This window comes from Micromys minutus (assembly GCF_963924665.1).
Source record: "Micromys minutus genome assembly, chromosome: 13".
Classification (NCBI taxonomy): domain Eukaryota; kingdom Metazoa; phylum Chordata; class Mammalia; order Rodentia; family Muridae; genus Micromys; species Micromys minutus.
In genome coordinates, this window is record NC_137982.1 from 41,650,107 (window position 1) to 41,669,391 (window position 19,285).

General features: G+C 44.3%; 1 protein-coding gene across 2 annotated transcripts in view; it reads right to left on the reverse strand.

Annotated features, from left to right (window-relative positions):
• STK39 (serine/threonine kinase 39) overlaps positions 1-19,285 on the reverse strand; it is a 242,257-nt gene that overhangs the window by 3,786 nt on the left and 219,186 nt on the right. For both annotated transcript variants that reach the window (XM_080928167.1, XM_080928168.1), the window contains one exon: positions 7,842-7,906. In XM_080928167.1, the coding sequence (XP_080784293.1) occupies positions 7,842-7,906 (65 nt within the window). The remainder of the gene's footprint in view (positions 1-7,841; positions 7,907-19,285) is intronic.

A 19,285-nucleotide genomic window follows, 5' to 3' on the forward strand; every position in this document is an offset into this window, starting at 1 on the left:
TCCTCCACAGCTGTCCCTTCTCCTGCCCCAACACCTTTCCTCTTCTAACTTGTGAGGCTCTCCTTAATTTCACTGACTGGCAGCAGAAACAATGGGCGTGGTAGGGAGGTGGGTGACAGCAGCCAAGGAGGTCATGTTACTGCCACGGCTGGTGACAAATGCTCCCAGTGACCAGTGTTGAGTCTATCAGGAGCTTCGAAGCTCCGTCAAAATAAAACCACACTACCCAAGATGGTTAAGATGACTTGGAGAAAAACAGAACTGGGAACTCCTTCCAGAAAGACAGATTAGTAACCAGCTCTGGGTTACCATAGCTCCCATGCTGTGCCTTGGTATCCAGCAAGCAGACGTTCTTAGTTCCAGAACAGCCTTTTCCTGGTTGCCTCTAAGGCTCAGGCACCTTCCATGCAGCCTGCTGTCCCCGGTCCATGAGGCCATGCTATGTTCGGCATCTCTCGCTCCTTTTCAATCTACAAATCACCCAGGAGACCATGAACACATGATGTCATCACTCAGAGTCAAGGAACCAACACTGGTGTTCTAAACTTTGAGGCTCAGGGTCACTATTTACTGTTAAAAAAAAGATCAAAGCCTCCAAAGAATCATGTTTATGTGGTGCATGCTCATTGTACTGACTGTCTGGAGAACTAACACTGAGGAAACAGGGACTGTCTGAGGCTGTGTCTCAATGATACCTCACATACTATCATGCATGAGGCTCAGGGTTCAGGTCCCAGTACCCCCAAATGTAAAAAAAAAACAAAACAAAAAACAAACAAAAACCCTTCTATTAAAATATGTTTATATAGGATATATTTACTATATATCTTAGAATTTAAAACATATGGGCTTAAAGTATTTTACTGATTCATTAGATTTAATTCCGAACTCCATGAACGTTACCATAAATAAAAATCTTCATGGAGAATAAGACATCTCCATCACTTCCTACAAACAATCAGCAGCACCAACAACCCTTGAGAAGATTGACGTGACTTATATTTTTGCAAACTTCTTTTAGTTTTTGCTTAGTGGTGACTAATGTTTTTGCTGGATCCTCACACACATGCCTGCATTTACTCTGCCACATTACACCTCTTGCTCTGAAGTGTGTGAAGACACACCCAGCCTCACACAAACACGTATTTAGAAAGGGGAATATTTTTAGAAGCTTTTCCAAATACCATTTACTACAGTGCCAAAACTTTCCCAGTGGTGATTCTGAAAGGTTAGCTGCAGTGTGGACTTTGAAACAAGAGCACTGAACTTTCTCTACTACATTCCATTAACGTCCATCGGTCCTCTCTGCCCTTTGAGTGGATCTTTACCTGGTGTGATTTTTAAGCACCACCGCGTTTTATAGATCTTCTAAAGGTTATCTCATTACGGAATATGAATGTTACACAGTGTAAACAAATTGTATTCATTAATATGGTCCATCAGCAGTCTGATCAGAAGAGCTTCCAAATACTGGGGGCTGTCATCTAACAGCAGACAGCAGTCTTCCAAAATCTCACTTTCATTTGAAAATTCCAATTTATTACCGACAATGAATTTTGTCAGGCTTTAAAGTGCTGTTTGCTACAGAGCTGAATCTGATAACAATAGTCTGTCAGTTTTTCTTAGTAAGATGGTTTCCTGTGGGAGGGGGAAAGAGGGTAAAGAGAATCTTAGCTGAAGCCCCTCACTGTACTTCCATTGTATACAAAGGGAAAGATCGATCCCAGTTTTAACACACAGAGTAGTAAATGGGCATGTCCCCAAGCTGAAATTAATAAAACTAGAAGTGTTCCCTGCCCCATTAGGAATAGTTTTAGATGAAGCTGCCACGGCTGTTTATAGGGATGAGGTGGAGCTGGGAGTATGGTCTGTAGGCAGCTGCTCCCTTAATTAATGACGACACGGTGAGATTTACCAACCATGATCAACAGAGTGGAAAAAGCCGTACAACTCCATCTTAGTAGTACCTGAAATGTATGACATTTCGTGAATCCTCTAGAAGGGTCACAGGGAACCTCAGAGGCCCAGGAACTACCTCCACACTGTGTACCTCAGCTTCAAAATGAAGTTTAAAGAACAAACAAATGGTATTCTAGACAATTAATTTGTGTGCAGCAAGCAATTACCAGATCAAAAAGACAGCACACAGAATAAGAGCACAGCAAAACTTTGCAAATTATGTATCAGACAAGGATTCCTGCATTCAAGAATATACAAAGAACTGTGAAAGCTAATAACAAAACCCCAAATCATCCAATCAATAGATGCTTAAGGAACTGAATAGATAGTTTTGGAAAGAAGAAATTCTAACAGTCAATAAATATCTGAAAAGGTTTTCTACATCCTTGGCCACTAAGGAAATGCTACTTAACATGAGGATTTTATCTTACCACAGTCAGAATGGCAATCATTAGGGAAATAAACAGCAATAAACTTAGGTAAGGATACAGGGGACAAACAACACTTATGCCTGGAAGGAGAACGCTGCAGTCACCACAGACATCAGTATGGAAGTCTTTGTCTTCACACTGCTGTGACTAAACACCATGAGCATGCCATCTTACTAAAACAAACTTTACTTGGGCTTACAGTTTCAGACAGGTCAGAGTCCATAATGCAGGGACAGCTAAGAGCTCACATCTTGATCCGAAATCAAGAAGCAGAGAAATAGACTAGAACTTGTGGGATGCTGGAAGTCCAACCCCATGACACACCTCCACCAAAAAAGCTACACCACTTCATCTTTACCAAATAGTGCTACCAACTGGGACCAAGTTATTCAAACACATGCCCCTTAGCATTACCGTGTGAGCTATAACACTCGTCAGAGGATACCGAATGACTAGTGGCGACATGCCACAGAGGGACTTGTCCATCACGTTCACCAGTACTTTCTTCTTAACAATCAGTTTCAGAAAGACAAACACCACATTTCTCTGTGTGCAGTATTTTGTGTCTACTTTTACACACACACACACACACACACACACACACACACACACACACAATTAATGAGGAAACAATCAGCAGAGAGAGGCAAGGGAATCAGTATTAGATAGCTAGATGAAATTCAATAGAGCAAAATTCTGAACTACTGGGAAAGCAAAGCCCAGAAGGTCAAAATGGAAATCTGGGTAAAGATCTTACCAGTAAGGAAGGATGCCTGGCTTAGTGAGAAGCAGGAGTGGAGAGTGTATCATACCAAGTGTAACTTTGTAGTAAAGTGTGACTAGACATCTATCTACATTCCTACCCACAACTTTGCCACTAATTATGCCCCTTGCCTTGTCACATTTTTTGTTTGTCTGTTTACTTTTCTTGTTTTTTGCCCAAGTTTTGTTAAACTCTAATGGCTACTTTGGGTATTCATTTCCTATATTTATATGCCTTTCTCTTTCTCCTCATTATTCATTCATTCATTCATTCATTCATTCATTCATTTCTCTCCCCTTAAAAACAAAAACAAAAATCTGAGTCTTAAACTCATAGTTCTCCCAACTACCTCTCAAGCTCTAGAATTACAGGCCTATGCCATCATACTTGAGGCCTGTCAATTTAAATCTCAGGATTAAGCAAAATTAGAAGGAAGTCATAAATTTGGACTCCCATACAGAAGAAAAATATGCACATTCCCAGGGACTTGCTTAGCAGTGCAGAACAGCATGAGTCTTAGTACTCAAGACTAGAGTGAGAGTCCCAAACCTTCCTCCCTAACTCTTCCTTGCAGGCTGCAGCAACTGCCTGTGCCTGTGCAGGGGCTGAAGACAGTCCAGCACCAAGCTTCTACCCAAAGAGTGGATATTTGTCGAACTCAGTGGGAGAGTTTGAAAACATACCAAAGTACTTAGCTTCTACTCCATGGTTATGACTCAATGGGCTTGGGTATAGCCTGGGGATGCTCTGAGCTCTGGCTTGCGTATAGCCTGGAGATGCTCTGAGCTCTGGCTTGGGTATAGCCTGGGGATGCTCTGAGCTCTGGCTTGGGTATAGCCTGGGGATGCTCTGAGCTCTGGCTTGGGTATAGTCTGTGGATGCTCTAAGCTCTGGCTTGGGTATAGTCTATGGATGCTCTGAGCTCTGGCTTGGGTATAGCCTGGGGATGCTCTGAGCTCCCCAGGAAGTTACAAAGAACTGTGGAGTTTGTGAGCCATGCTTAACCCCAGTGCTCCTTGGAGTGGGAACCCTGTACTACCTCCAAAGCCTTGGTCCTCAAACTTCAGCCTCAGAACTTCCAGTTCTCACCTAAACAGCTAAGTAGACCCCTGTGACTCATGTCCCACCTGTGCCAGCATCCTGAGCCTGAAACAGGACCCTGGCATATCCATTTTACCAGGTTTCCAGCCAACTCTGTGGTCTCATCACACATTTGATGGCCTTTGCTTCTGACAGAACAAGATGCAGGGGCGGCCACAGGGACCTTCTGAACAGGAGGAGAGTGTTATATCTCACCCTTGTCCCCCTGCAATAAGGGCAAAACCTCAAAACTCTCAAGTAGTTTTGTCTGTACCCACATCTCAGGAAAAGATGTGGTCTAGTCAAGCAGCCTCCAAGTAGCCCCCAGCACAAGCCCCTCCGTGATCAGTCACCAACACCCTTATGAAACCTGTCTGTGGCGTACATAATGTCGCTCCGTCTCAGCAACTAAAATCTATGATGCTCATGCAAATGGGTGCCAACTGGATGTTAATTAGATTCACTTCCATTTGTATATTTTTTTCAAAAGCAGATTCAATATATCTTATTTCACATTTTCACTAATGGGGTTTTTAAAATTCCTCATTGAAAGTGGCAAAATTCACCTACATCACAAAACTGCAGGGTGGCTAATTAAAAAAAAAAAAAAAAACAAAAAACAAAAACAATTCCAAAGCAGTGCTGCTGTGTCAAGCTCAGAGCCATGGGACACTGCAGCTGAAACGGCCCTGTGGCCGGCTGTTAAAGCCAGAGAAGAAGCTGATCCCAGGCTATGGTCATGGCAACAGGGAAACCATACTTGTCAAAGAAGGCCAAAGATCTTACTGGGCAACAGTAAAAGCAAACTTTCTCTGTGTGTATGTGTGTGTGTGTGTGTGTGTGTGTGTGTGTGTGTGTGTGTGTACAGGCATATATTTTTACACACACACACAAGATAAGTATCTTACTGTAGCCCTGACTGGCCTTCAACTCACAGAGCTCTGCCTGCCTCTACCTCCTGAGTGCTGGGATAAAAGGTACGCACCAACCTTGGCTCTCTGTACTACTGGTTTCATAAGGGATCAGATACATAAGGTAAGGACACAGGTGAATTGATTGGTGGTGGTGATCGAGTGGCAATTGATCAATATACAGGAAGAATTCTTCCAGCTCTAGCAAAATGCCAGCATCACTAAGGGGGTACCCCCAGAGTTCTAAAAGCCCAGATTGCATGAGCCATTCTAGTGGAGAAGCCTGGGCACTGGGGAGTTTTAGAATTATCCCTACAGTCCCAGGGGTGAGGTAATAGTTCAGCAAGGTAAAGAAACACAGTAGTTCGGCTTCCCTGTTCTCCAGGCCATTTCCAGACCCCTGACGTCTCCCTACAATTAGAATCATGATAAACAGCTGAGAGATGAAAGGACCTTGAACACAGCAGCAGCTTGTGAGGACTACCACTGCTAGAACACTTTGATCTTTTATTCTTCAAATAAAGTAAGCGAGTTGATTAATGAAAGCCAATGCATCAGAGTCTTTGAGTTTTATCTGGCTGCCCATGGTTCAAATTAACTGTATGGAGTAGGTCTTAACCTGGCCGGCTGCTGATAAACAACAAAGAAACAAACCTCTGAGGCTTTAACCGGAGCTGGACACACAGGGACAGAAGGTCATTATTGAGACTGATTTTATTTAACATTTCTAACTCCTAGCGTTTGGAAGAAACACTATCAATATCCATTTCTCGAGAACACCCACACTGCTGCCTGTCTGAGGCAGAGGACAAACGGATGGATTTGCTTCCAGGACGCCTCCTTCTGTGCTGGGCAGCACTGCTCACGCGCTGAGGTTCAGAGCAGAGCCAGGCTCAAACACAGTAACAACATCCGGGCATCTGGAAAGCATGGGCTTGGGGCTGCCTCGGAAAGACAGCAAGGTACTGTTGGCTCTGAGCTGGAGCAGAGCTGACTCTGCAGCATCTACTGGGTAACCCTGGACATCAACTCAGATTCGAGATGTAAAGGCCCCACCAGCAGAGGGAGCTAGCTCAGCAGGAGACGGGTAAGGCATAGGATCAGAGAAAGCTTTGCATCATGGACAGTAGAGAGCCACTCTTTCCAGCACTCTGGGACCACAGAGAGGTTACTTTGGCCAGTGCAGCAGTTCTGCGCATCGAGCTGGGCACTGGGGAGCAGCTGTTAGGAAGATGGGCCTCAGAAACAGAACAGTGTCTCTTACTGAGGTGCAGAGCATGCGAGAGAGAATCAAGACATAATCTAGGAAGCCCAAAACCTTACTAGACAAAGAGATGTGGGGAGTTTTGTTGCTCCTACTATGTTCAAGACAGTATGGCAGCTGCCCTCAGAAAAACTTTCTTGAGGGGGCCAGTGTCTCCACTGTAAGTTCACACATGGCCGGAACAAATCAGCATGAACGTTCCAAATGACTATCTCTGCGCACACATCCAAAATGAGGGAAACATTCTTCAGAGAGTGCCTTGCCCCAATGAAGGCTTTTTGTAAGGGTCTGAAAGGTTGACACGAGGTACCAGTCTCTCCTCACATGCTCTCATATGAATAGAGCAAGTTCACAGAACTGCATGTGAATTTCAGACAGCTGAGGTGAGACAGCAGACAGCCCCCCAGGAGAGTTCTGTGTCTTGCAGCGTTCTATCCTGAGAAAAACGTTCTAGTGTGTCCAGGTACAGTCTGGGAAAGTTCTTGTGGTTTACGTGCGATCACACAGCCTAGCTCTCTGCAGTGCGGTGAGACTCAAGACCCAGAACACTCACTGACCGCAGGCTTGTGTTGGCTGTGGCTGTTCATGCAACAGTTACGGCCCACGGGCAATTTCTGACTGATTTCTAGGAACAACCAAGGAGGCAGGCCACCAGTACCATGTGCACAGTCTTGTGTTGGTCCTCTGGAGCTTCAATTGCTTGTGGCTTCTGACTGACCCTTGGCAAGATTAATTTTATGTTTGAGAATGCGTGATTTATTCTTCCTTAATACCCTGCTTGTGAGAACTGCTTAGAAAACCATCAGCGTTGATGACCTGGACTTGAACTCCTGCATCACTGTCACATCAGAAGGCTCGCCGACTTAGATTTAAAATGTGCTGTTTCCCATACTTAGATTTAAAATGTGCTAGTGCACAAGAAACTGTTAGGACATCTGTCCTCTACAGCGGCGTGGCGGCACGGATTCGGAGTAGACAGTAAAATGCTCTGTCTTTGCTCACCGGCCTTTGGTGAGCTTTCTGCAGCCTTCTCCAATTACCTGAGCCATTTACACAATGTTCAGCCTCGATTTTTCAAAGCTGCAACCGCCTGGCTTCCACTGAGGAGAGCTTCAGCTGATGCTTTGGATTAGGTTTAATTTTATCAGTAGGTCAAGGTGCATTCAAAAGGAGTTCTGGAGGGGAAAAGATGGAACCGAGAGCTTTGAGGGTCTCAAAGCTCTGATGAGGGAAGAACGGCCTACACTCCTAGGAAGCCTTTCCAGCCATGATCAGAAACAATGCTCCCAGTGTGGCAGAGGTGAACGCGTACAAAATGCAATTCTCCCCAAATCCAGCAACAACACAACAGGGTGAGTGTGCAAAGGTGTGATGACACCCTCCCGGTGCCGGCCCAACAGAAACATGATGTCCTCTTCCCCCTTCCCACTTACCAACTTAAAGGTCAACGTTTTTAAAGCTTTGGGGTCATCTACAATCTTCTGTAAATTAGCAGCCACTGTAAAATACAAACACAGAGACACAATGTCCAAGTTATTTCCAATAACTCTGGATTTTCACATCAATGATTCGGAAAATTTGACTAATGATGCAATAAACTGCAAAATCATTTCTTTCACAGACATTACAAAGTCCATATAAATGACCAAATTACTTTCATACAGATACTCTCTAAAACCATTTACATCATTTCTGTCACCTCCTATCTATGTGCATCTGGATTAATCACTGTACATCAACCCTGCATTTCCTATAATAAAATTTGAAATTACTTTCTAATGGAAAGTAGAAACGACCACAGCTCCAGAGTCTCAAATGGTTAGTTTTGCTAAAACTCATTACTACGAGAATTATTAGCCAGGAGGGGGCAGGGCGGAAGAGGAAAGGGCCTGTCATAGTCTTCTCTGGGAAACGCCCAGTCAGCGTGCAGGAGCTCTGGCCTGTAAACACACCCTGCGCCCACTTAGATCAATGCAGCGCAACTTGGCAGACGGCCCCCACGGCTCAGGAAGGCTGGTACGCTCTCAGAGCGCAGTGATCCGTCTCCATGGTGATGAGTGGGGGGGGGCAGGGTCATGCACAGGTGAGCCCTGAAGATTTAGGCTCAGTGTCAGCAGATCCATCAGAGGTCAGTCCTGGACTCTGTGGAGGTTTGGTGTTTGCATGAAGCAGCAGTATAGACGACTGAGTTTTCCCAGATGCTCACCCTCCTGGAAGTACCACATCTGAGTAGAATTATGGAAAAGCAAAGTGGATGAACACGGAATGCTGTCCTGTTCACATCTGGACCTCAAGGTCCAACTACTGAGAGTCAAGTTGGGGCCACTGCAGAGAGGCTGCTCCCAGAACAAGAACCATGAGCAGGGGTCTCAGTCGCTGTTCTGCCAGCAGAAAAAACAACTGCTGGTTCAGCAGCTTGATTGCACTTTTTCCCTGAAATTTTGAGATCTAAAACTTTGAGAAGATGGCATAATCCTTCTGCATGCTGTGAGTTTCAAGTAGAAAGCAGAAGGAAATCTGGGAAAAAAAAATTAGTTTTTTGTTTTGCTTTGGTTTGTTTTGGTTGACAGGAATCAACCTAGATTTAAGGATTTTCTACAGATGTAGTTCATTTTATCTGTTAGCTACAGAGGAAGGCACAATAAAAATTATAAACTTGATTTCCCTTTATATATGACAATTATAAGATTCTATTTGCACTTACTGCTCTTTCATTAGCTCCATTCTGAATAATCTGAATGATTGCGTTTCTAGCCACGCCCACTCATCTTTTCTTGTGTTAGCATAGGCAAACGGACACAAGTCCATACCTACCAAGCTTAGCCCCGGCCTCCCACACCCGTGAGGCCGGCCTTACTAAGCTTTATGAATGGATTCCAGACACTAAAATGCTCAGTAATCTGTGTAGGAAACACTGGCTCGCAGAGATGAGATTTCCTGCTATGAAATACTGTCTACCAAAGAAAGCCGCTATTTACCGTGTCAGGACACTCCGACTATACGCAAATTGCAGCAAGGAAAAGACAGAGCCTGTGTTCTTAAGACATAAAAACATTCTAATAGCCCTGCTGATTTGGGCTGATTTCACGAGTGGCTGTAAAGTCTTCACATGAATTTTAGTCCTTTCATTAGACTCTCTTGGCTAATGTTGATGATTCACTGCCTTGTTCTGGGTCATCTATTTCTGGGCTGCTCTCTAATGTTCAGCCAAAAGCACCTCTCTGTCGTGCACTAATTCCCAGCCCTTTGGTGTGCAAACATGCACGGGAGGGCCAACTTCCAGGGGAAGTGCCTGGCAACTTGTGTGCTGACTCCAAAGCAGACATGGCTGCTAGCACTTTAAACAATCACCCCAGGACCTCAGCTCCCCAAGTGTGAGTCCCATACCTCCGGGACATTAGAAATTCAAATTCTGTCTTAGGCTCAGAGCAAAAATAGCAAAGCTGGCCACTTACCTGATTACTTAACCCAGCTGCTAGGCTTATTTTCAATTTAGTTGATTCTAATTTGTTGTAAAGTGCTATAAAACACCTTCATTTAACTGACATCACAGAAAATTCAGGGTGATGCTAATCTCTCTTTCAGCAGCAATACTCATTAAAAAGATGGGTGTCACCGTTTTCTCCCTTCTCCTGACTGTGCACCTGGATTTCAAAAATAAAATCGCTCTCTACCTGGAACGTGAGTGGAGAAGGGGCTGCTGGGTAGGCTGTTCTGACTCTGGAGGACACAAAGCCCGTGGTTTGGAGAGACACCATCATTTGGAAATACTTGCTTCTGAAGCCCATTTCCTCAGCGGCCAAGAACTAAACTTCACTAAACTTAGACTTCCTCCCCTAAAAGGCAGGTCTTCGGCCTTCTGTCCTTTGAGCTCCCCTCCCCATTCCTCCCGCACCACTGAGTTCAGCCCTAAGAGCTTTTCTCTTTGGAAAAATAGGGACGCTCTGAGGCCCACAGACTTTACCTTTTAAGTCTCCTTGACTGTTTTCCCTTGTCTCACACTTCAGAGTTAAGTCTGAATGGCCACTTCTTTTTTATATAACATGCCATAAGCAAGCACCCTGATCTATGCAGCTTTGATAACATCATTGGTGGCTCCCACGGAAGCTGTGCTATTACCTTCCTGGGTCTGAACAGAGAAGGAAATAAGATTGTCGGGGCAGCCAGTCAGTACCCGGGTGGCCAAGTGCACACTTCTTTGGCAGGTGAAGCCAGGCCTTCTCCAGAGAGTTTGATTCTCCGAATTTTCATAGTTACAGGAGTAAGGATGATCTAAGGATTATTTATAGTCTGTGATTACATTCCAATCAATCGGTCCAAAGATGCACTTGTCTCCCAGGACCCCGGTTTATTTCATAGCCATCTCATACAATGCTGATGCTCCTGTGATGCTAATTTAATTTGACTGAGTACCAAGCAAAAGCTCACCGAGTCGGAGGATGGCCATGAGGAAGACTTTGAGATAAGACAAGCAAGATTTTGGGGCAGGAAGCAAGGTAATGACTTCAGTCTGATGATTTATTCAAGAGACTTCCTGCATCTCTGATCTCACACTGAGCTGATGGAGAAAAGTAACAAGGAGTGCAAAAGGCAGGCAGATAACCCCAGCTCCAAGGAGGAGAGATGTAGGTGGGTGAGACATGTGTTACTACTCTAAATCTAAGGTGGAAAGTAATGGCCACTTACATTCCTGATCTGCACGGGGTCTGAGACTTTTCTGAGTACTTGCCCTACATCTCCAGGTTCCCGACTTTGTGGGGGTGATGAACAGAAATACAGTGTATACACATCGGAATTCCAGGGCTAGAACATCTGGGTTCAAATCCTGCCTCTTGCTTGGAGCTGGTAACCTCTGAAGTGAAGTAAGTTCTTTCTGCCTCTCTGTGCTTGTCTGCCTTGTCTGCCTCCAGGAATTCACCTTGCTCACACAGTCACGCTTTGGGTGATGGGCAGCTATCACTTAGCTGTCTTCTCTCCAATCTATTGCTCAGAGCATCTTTTTCACACTCATTATTTACTCGAGAGCCTGGGTCACAAATGGAAATGTGCTACCTCCATGGATATCGTCATCTCCACGGAGACTAGATACTTCCTGAGGCCTAGCTTCTCCTTTCCGGCATTTCTTTTTGCTATTTCCTCTTCTGAATCTTGCCAAGAAGGGCTCCCTAACTCCATTCTCGTTTATCCCTGTCTTTGCCACCAGCTCTTGCTGAAATCACCTCACTAAGTCTAATGTCCTTGGCTAGCGGGCACTTCTTGTAGCCAAAAGTTTATCTGTACACAGAGAGCGCCGGGAGTTCTCACTAGCACACTGCTGCCGCGCACACGGGGCTGTGTCATCCCTGCTCACCGTCTGTGTGGCAGCTGATGGTCTCTCTGCTTCTAACCTTGGCCCTGGAAGCTAGCCTCTGCTAGCTACATCTGCTACTGTGTACCAGTTGGTGCCACTGTTACATTTAAAATCCTTTTATGGCTTTCAAGATCAGGATACAAGCCACGGTCCCTACAAAGTCCATACAAGTCCCTGGGCTCTACCCCTGACCTGATCTCCCACTGTTCTCTCCTCTCTAGGCCTCCATATTGACTTCAAGCATTCAGAGTAGGCTCCTACCACGAACCTCTGGGTCGGCTGCTGCCTCTACCCAAGGAAAAGGCCTCCTCCAGGGCTGCCTCTCTCTGTTTCTACACAATCCTCCTAGCTGAGCTATCACACCCCTTCACCAAAACAACCTCATTTTCTATCTCTTTACCCAGGATATTTTTTCTTTCTATGTCACTTATCAACTCCAGACATGTTAAGTATTTATGAATTGTTATTTGGGGGTGTAGACAACCTCTTGTATGAGCTAAAACCTCAGAATGAGGGTTTTTTTTAAAGTAATGTCTTACTTACTGCTGTTTTCCCAATGACTGAGACTGACTGGTACTCCGTGTTGGACACGTGAGAACAGCATACGGATCCCTGAGATCTCAGGTCTTAGCTGCACTCAGTAAGCACAAGGCAGAATCTGAAGAGTCGGGCACATGAAAGCCAACATGCCGTTTTGGAGGGATACAAGACTCTGAAAAAGCCCAGGCTAAGAGCTTCTGGTAGTGGAATTATTCTTGTTTTAGAAGAATTTATACAAGTATGTCTCCATAATCCCAGTTGTTTCCCAAAGCGAATGAAAATGAATGAACTCCTGGTTCATCTGAACTGAGTGTTAGGTATCACACACTAATCTATGTTTTCCAAGACTGTCTGTTTTTCCTTTTTTCCTCCCAGAGATGAGACTTCACGTCTCCCTCTAATGAGGTAAAACACAGCTTTGAGCAGAGATGCTAGCCCAGAACTTCCTGTCCATCAGGTGAGCCTTGTGACAAGTCCTCTAACCCTGCCAATGTTTTGTTGGCATCTGTCTGATCGATTCCTGCTCAGAATAAAATCCAGGGTCTCCATTTGGGTCTCCACAGCCCACTTGAGTAGTCTGCTCCGCCTCACCCCTCTCCAGTGGCAGAAATGAAGACAGAAGCAGCTGTTTTCCCATGTTCTGGGGCTATTGTTAGCAAAGAACTCTCAACTTAAGTCTCTCTTTGGGAGTTCCCTGAGGCCAGAGAGCTGGCTCAGCCCAGGTTGGGGCTCTTCCCCAAACCTTCACCCATCCACTGATTGATCATGAAAGTAAGAAGGTCCCATAGCTTCAAGGCTTCTGCTTGAAAGGTCTCTTTGATGGGGGCCCTTGCTCTAGTTGGAACAACTCGATTCTTCCATGTTCGGATTGCTTTATTCCCCAACCGATGTTTATTTTGGAAGCACTGGTCCCCAGACCTTCTTGGATACAAATCTACACCTCTCAGTTTCCTTCTTCCAGGCTCTGCTCAAGAGTGGACCCTAGAAGGAACCACCCATTGCTGAATTCTGAGACAGTGCGAAAGTGAGAAAAGAAATGATGGGGGGAAATCAGAAATGGCCACGTTAGATACTTTCCTTAGTATTTCACTCAGTTAAGATCCTGGTGAGGAAACGAGCAAGAGATGCTAGGGTTTGACATGCACTGCAAGCAGGAGCTTGCAGCAGAGCCAAATGCCATACTGAGTACACAGAGTGATATAGACCGAAGGGGGAAATTTATGAGCGATAAAAGGAACGGAGACACAGGCCTGTAATGCTCCCTAAGATGCAGGTAAATTCCAGTTAGTATAATTTGAACAGGGTGTGAAAATCTGAACTCATTTGACACTGCAAAACTGTGTTATCGATATGCCACATGTTATCTGTCCCTTAAAACACGGCTGCAAGATTGGAATGTTGATGCCGAATGTGTTTAGTGTGTTGAAGGCACAATGTTACGAACTGGCTGACAATGTGGTAATGAAAATGTCCAATAATCATTTATGTTATTATTGCTCATTTGCAGAGCAATGAGATGGCATAATCAATACGGCTGCTGCCTCATTTTGCTAATGGCGGTGATAGACCAATAAATACACATACAGTTAAGTTCCTCTAGAAAGTAAGGCGAAGAAAATTTAAAGAAGAGAAAAAGAAAAAGAAAGAAATCAATAAAGGATTCATCTGAGATAATGACAAATACCCACTCACTTAGAGAAACAAAGGGGATCTTCTTGGGAGATACTCATAGTAAATCAGCTCTTGCTTTCTGGAAGTGAAGCATTCTATAGGTAACTTAGCCTGGGATTTTAGCCTTAGAAACCTCAACAATTTAGGTGATACTTTGTGTGCACACTTCCCAGAGACTGAACCACCAACCGAAGAACAAGGATGAACTAGATCTACCCCGCCCCCCTCGAATACACACAGTAGGTGTGCAGTGTGGTCTTCATTCCGGTCCCCCAACAACTGGAGCAGGGGCAGGGAGAGATGTTGCTGATTCTGTTGCTTGCCTGTGGGTCCCATACCCCTAACTGGGCTGCCTTCTGTGGATGTACCTAGTGCTGAAGTAATTTGCTGTACCTGGGCAGTGTGATACCGGGGTGTCCCCCTTCATGGAGAAGAAGGGAAGGGGTTGAGAGGAAGGGTTATGTGAGTGGGGGCCCAGGAGGAGAGTGGGGTTGCAATCGAGAAGTAAAGTGAATAAATAATGAAAAGAAAAGTCAAGGGGACAAAGGTTAAAACTTTAAAAGGCCATGGCCCTATTAGGAAAAGCTATAGTGCTCTATCTAGAATGGCATTTGCTATAGGTGAGTTTCGATTGTCACTGTTTCTTCATGGATGGCACATTTAACACCTTCCTCTGGCACCTACAATGAAAGGGGAAATATGTATCTACACAAATATAGAAAAATCACAGTCCTCTGCCCTTCAAAATCTCCCCAGTATCTGCGGCTGCAAAGACCTCGGTTCTCTTACACTGTGGAGTTTCAATGTGCAGGTCAGGAATTTGAGTAGAATTAAACAGAAGGCAGGGAGAAGGGATACAACACAGGGATCCATTTGATTTCCAGAGGCACAAAGAAAAGTGTTCCCAGCTCTCTGATGTCAACAGAAAGTGCTCGTTTAATTATGCTAGGTGACTGGATTCCGAGATAGGAGTTTGACACTGTGAACAGATTTCTGGGAATGCTAAAGGGGCTATGTGTGCATAAGACACAAAGGGAGATGAATTAGATGAATTAAAATAAACTATAATGGCACATATATGAAATATAGTAAAACATATTTTGTATACTAACAAGTAATAAAATAAACACACACACATGAGGCACGCACAAGTACATGCACATGTGCATATGCACATGGATGCACACACACACCAGGTCTAAATGGCAATTTTCTCACAGTTACTACGAGGGTTATCTAAACAAGAGAAACTGCTGTCTAATCTACTCTATCCGTAAGACTGAATAATAAATTATCCCTTTCAGTGTATATAATCACTTGATTAAAAACAAACAAATGGTCTCAAGAGTTAGTTGTCTTTGGGACCTTGTCACATCCTTTGAGCTGCAGAAAGACAACCAACAGCACACGTGTGTCACAGGAAAATGGAAAGCATGCTAAACCTCAGGGAGCCTCATCTTCACTCTCATTTTACCCTGACGTGTTTTACAGGGAGGATTTTCCACACATAGCTTGAGCGTCTGTCTTCTGACCTCTGGACCAGGAAAAGCTTTGGCTAAGGTAGAATTAAGGAGACAGCACGTGCATAGTTATGAGGAATGCTACCTAAACTACAGGTGATGCATCAGACTGAGGCAAGGCCATCTGCTGCCCAGACAAAGCCCAGGGACATCCTGGGGACTCTGTGCTTAGCGTGTGGCCACAGCCTCCCTGACAGAAGACATCTTACACCTGCGGTTAGCCTCCCATCAGAGGGCTCAGCCTTTGGAGGATGTGTGCCTCTGCCTTAGGGAGGATGTCCACTTGGTCTTCCTGATATGGGTGACTGGCTTCTTCCTTTGCCATCTACTCCAAAGCTGTTGAAGTATACTTAACAGACAGTGTAAAACACAGAGGAACGCTGAATTCACTTTTTAAAAATATTGTTTATGTGATTGAGTGTGTTTGCCTATATGTTAGTCTGTGCGCCATGTCTACACCTAATGTTGATATAGGTCAGAAGAGGGCATCAGGTGCCCTGTAGCTGGAGTTCTGGACAGTTGTGAGGCACCATGTGGTGCTGGCAACTGAACTCAGGTTCTCCGCAAGAACATCCAGGGCTCTTCAATCCTGAGCTGTCTTTCTAGCCTCTAAGTTAACTTTTTAAAATACTCATAAACAAATCCAATTAATTAAAGAGTTAACAAAGACCTTTAATTTATGCTATAACATAAATAAAATAATCTGAAATTTAATCCTAATCTAATACTCAATAAGCGACTTCCTCATCTCTTAGACTAGTGCCTTTGTTACAGGTCTGTCCACATGAGTTATGGAATGTGTACCAAAATGCTGTCTGCTTGGCTGTATCCCAGGGCTGCCTGCTCACCTTGCATTTCCCAAATGCCTTGGTTTGAACGGTAAATAGGTATAGTCAACCTACTCACAAGAGGACCCAGACCAGGGATCCTCGCCAGCACACCTGTCTGTTCTTCCAGTCATCCTTCAGCACCCAACTCCTGCCAGGCACCAGTGGGCACCAGCTGAATGTAAAGATGAAAGACTCCCTAGACAGTGCATGGTGGTCAGGAGAAAAGGGCTTCTTCTGCAAGCTGCAATCTCCCACACAGAGATGGAAATGAGCCTGTAGCTGTGGGCTTCTAGCTTCCCTGCAGGTTCCCTACTTCCACACCATCATCAGAGGCAGAGAAAACTGCCCTCTCAGACCAGCAAGGTTGAGGGAGCACAGGAAGGAGGGGGACAGAAAGATCTGGTGAGTAGCACACTATAGGCAGCAGGCGTCTAGCTCTTAGAAGGTGTAGGTAAGTAATGAATGAAATAAATGAAAATAAAATAAATGAAAATAAACTCAGTGGTGCATTTTACTAGTGTCAATGTTTAAGCTCTTTTGGGGTCCATGATTAAATTTGAGATAGAAAAGTGAGTTTTATAGGAGACCAACTTCAATAGAGACTGACTTATTTCATGTTTTGTAGAAGTTGGACGTGGATTATGTCTTTGCTCCTTAAATTTGGCCTGTCCTATGGAAGCTCAGACAGCCTAGAGAAGCTGCAGGGAGTGGTACTCACTGTTAGAAGATGAACCCATGAGTCCGGACAATATGCCCTTGTCCCTGTGTGCTGTGAGATCTCAGCTAAGTTCTCTTCCTTTTTTTAAAACTATTCCTTGCCAAGCCTTAAAACTTCTGAATCTTAATTACTGCTGTTTATTTAGCTACCTGAAGTCACAGGAGGATAGGCAGCGGTATTTATTCAAGAGAAAGTTGCTCTGTGGTCTGCCACAGAGCACTTGGTGCCTGCGAGTTAGGGGCTGAGATTCCACAACTGAAGGGAATGGAACAGTGAGAGGCTGCATATGGGAAGTTCAAGTTGCTGCCTGTTGACATGCTGACCCCCTTTCTAAAGTAGGTGTGTGTCATAATATGCATATATGATCATTCACCTGTCAAGCAAATACACACAACGTATGTTGTCAGAAATTGGCATTTCTGCTGGATATGGGGAGATATAAACACAAGCAGAGGAAACACTTTTCTTGTGTGCTGATTACACAACTCATAAATTGTTAAAGCACACTTCCATGGACACAAAGGGAGAGGCACAAAGAATGACCATCGTCAGGCAAGAGAAGAACTTCCTGTTAGGCTCTCAGTCAGACTCTGAGAGGAGTTAACCATCAGTCCTGAAAGATGAGTGGGAATTTACTGAGAATAAGAGCCGTCCAAGTAGAAGAGGACCAGAAAGATGTGCTCAGGTACGGGAAGAACCAGTCTGAGAGCCTGAGGCTGCGAGATAGCTACATACAGGTAGAGATGGTGGGGCAGCCTAAAACCTGTGAGGTCTCCAAAGCTGACAGCAGACCAAGTCCTGGCTTCTGGAAAAGCCCCCTGTTCCTAGAAGCTTTAAATTCAGCAAGAAAGCTTGGTTTTCAAGTGACTCCCCTGGAGGACAGGTGAGTTTTAGCTAAGAAATCCATTACAAACCTGGGCAATGAATGGACAAAAATGAACAGTTCCCCATCACACATAACAATAAAGGGACGACTACTGACAGCCGAAAGAGAAATAATCCATGCTACTGATAAAAGAGCAAAGTCACCGTAGAAATAGCACATCGCTTGGGGGAAACTAAAGGCCAGATGGGACAGAAAATTATAATTGAAATGCTGAAAAAAAAGGTCACCATAGATGACAACATCCGGCACGATTACCCTGCAGAATCAAAGACGGCAAACTTCCCAGACCCCTTAGGACTGAAAGGGAATCGTAGCCAGCATGACTGAGGACACGCGACAGCTAACTTTCATTGTGACCTTGACTGGATCCACCATGCACGTACACCTGTCTCTATGAAGATGTTTCTGGAAAGGCTTAACAGAAATCAGAACACCATTCCGTCAAAAATATTAGCAGCTTAGCACCATGGGTCAGTTCCTGCTCTGACTGACAAGGAGAATGGGAAACATTCACTTCTCTCTGTTTCCCAGATACCTTTGTACTGTGACCTCCTGCCTCCTCCTCTTGCTACCATGACCTTTAAGTCACCAGGGACAATACCCTTAGACTGAAAACCAAAATAAAAATCTTCTTTCCTTAATGATCTTTTGCTGGGTACTTTGTTAAGTCAACAAGGAAATTAACTAACACAATACTCAATGACTTCTATACACAAGGGACAAAACAGGACAAATGCAATCACAAGAGCAAATAAGAGAATAATAAATCTCCCTAGAAGAGTATGTATATAACAAGTAAGATTTGAGAAAAAATTAAATGTGATTATATAGTAAAACAGTAGCAGGAATCAGAATATGTTACTCAATGATAATAACCCTATGTAGATTATTCATTCTTCATTTTTAAAAAAAAAGTAGATCAAACTATTTGCTTTAAGAATCCACAATGGAAAGATAAACACAGCCTGAGAGGAAAATGACAAAAACTGAAAATGAAATCCAAAGCTAAGAATAATTAAGTGTATTGAGGTTTGGTCTTTTGCTATATATTATAATGTTAAATACTGGCCCCCAGGGGCCAAGAGAAATCGGAACAGACACACAAGTGATACCATGTATCCTTGCCTCCCAAGTTATTCCTGATTGGTGAATAAAGATGCTTACAGCCTATAGCTGGGCAGAAGAGAGGTAGGCAAGATTTCGATTCCAGGGCTGGGGCGCTGAGGCAGGGATCACAAAGAGAGAGAAGATGAAATGGGGTAGGTGGATCATAAAAACATGGCTATGAGTGCTGGCTAATTAGAGGTAAGAATGGTCCAGATGGAATATAGCAAGTTATAATTTGGGATTATTGGCAGGGAA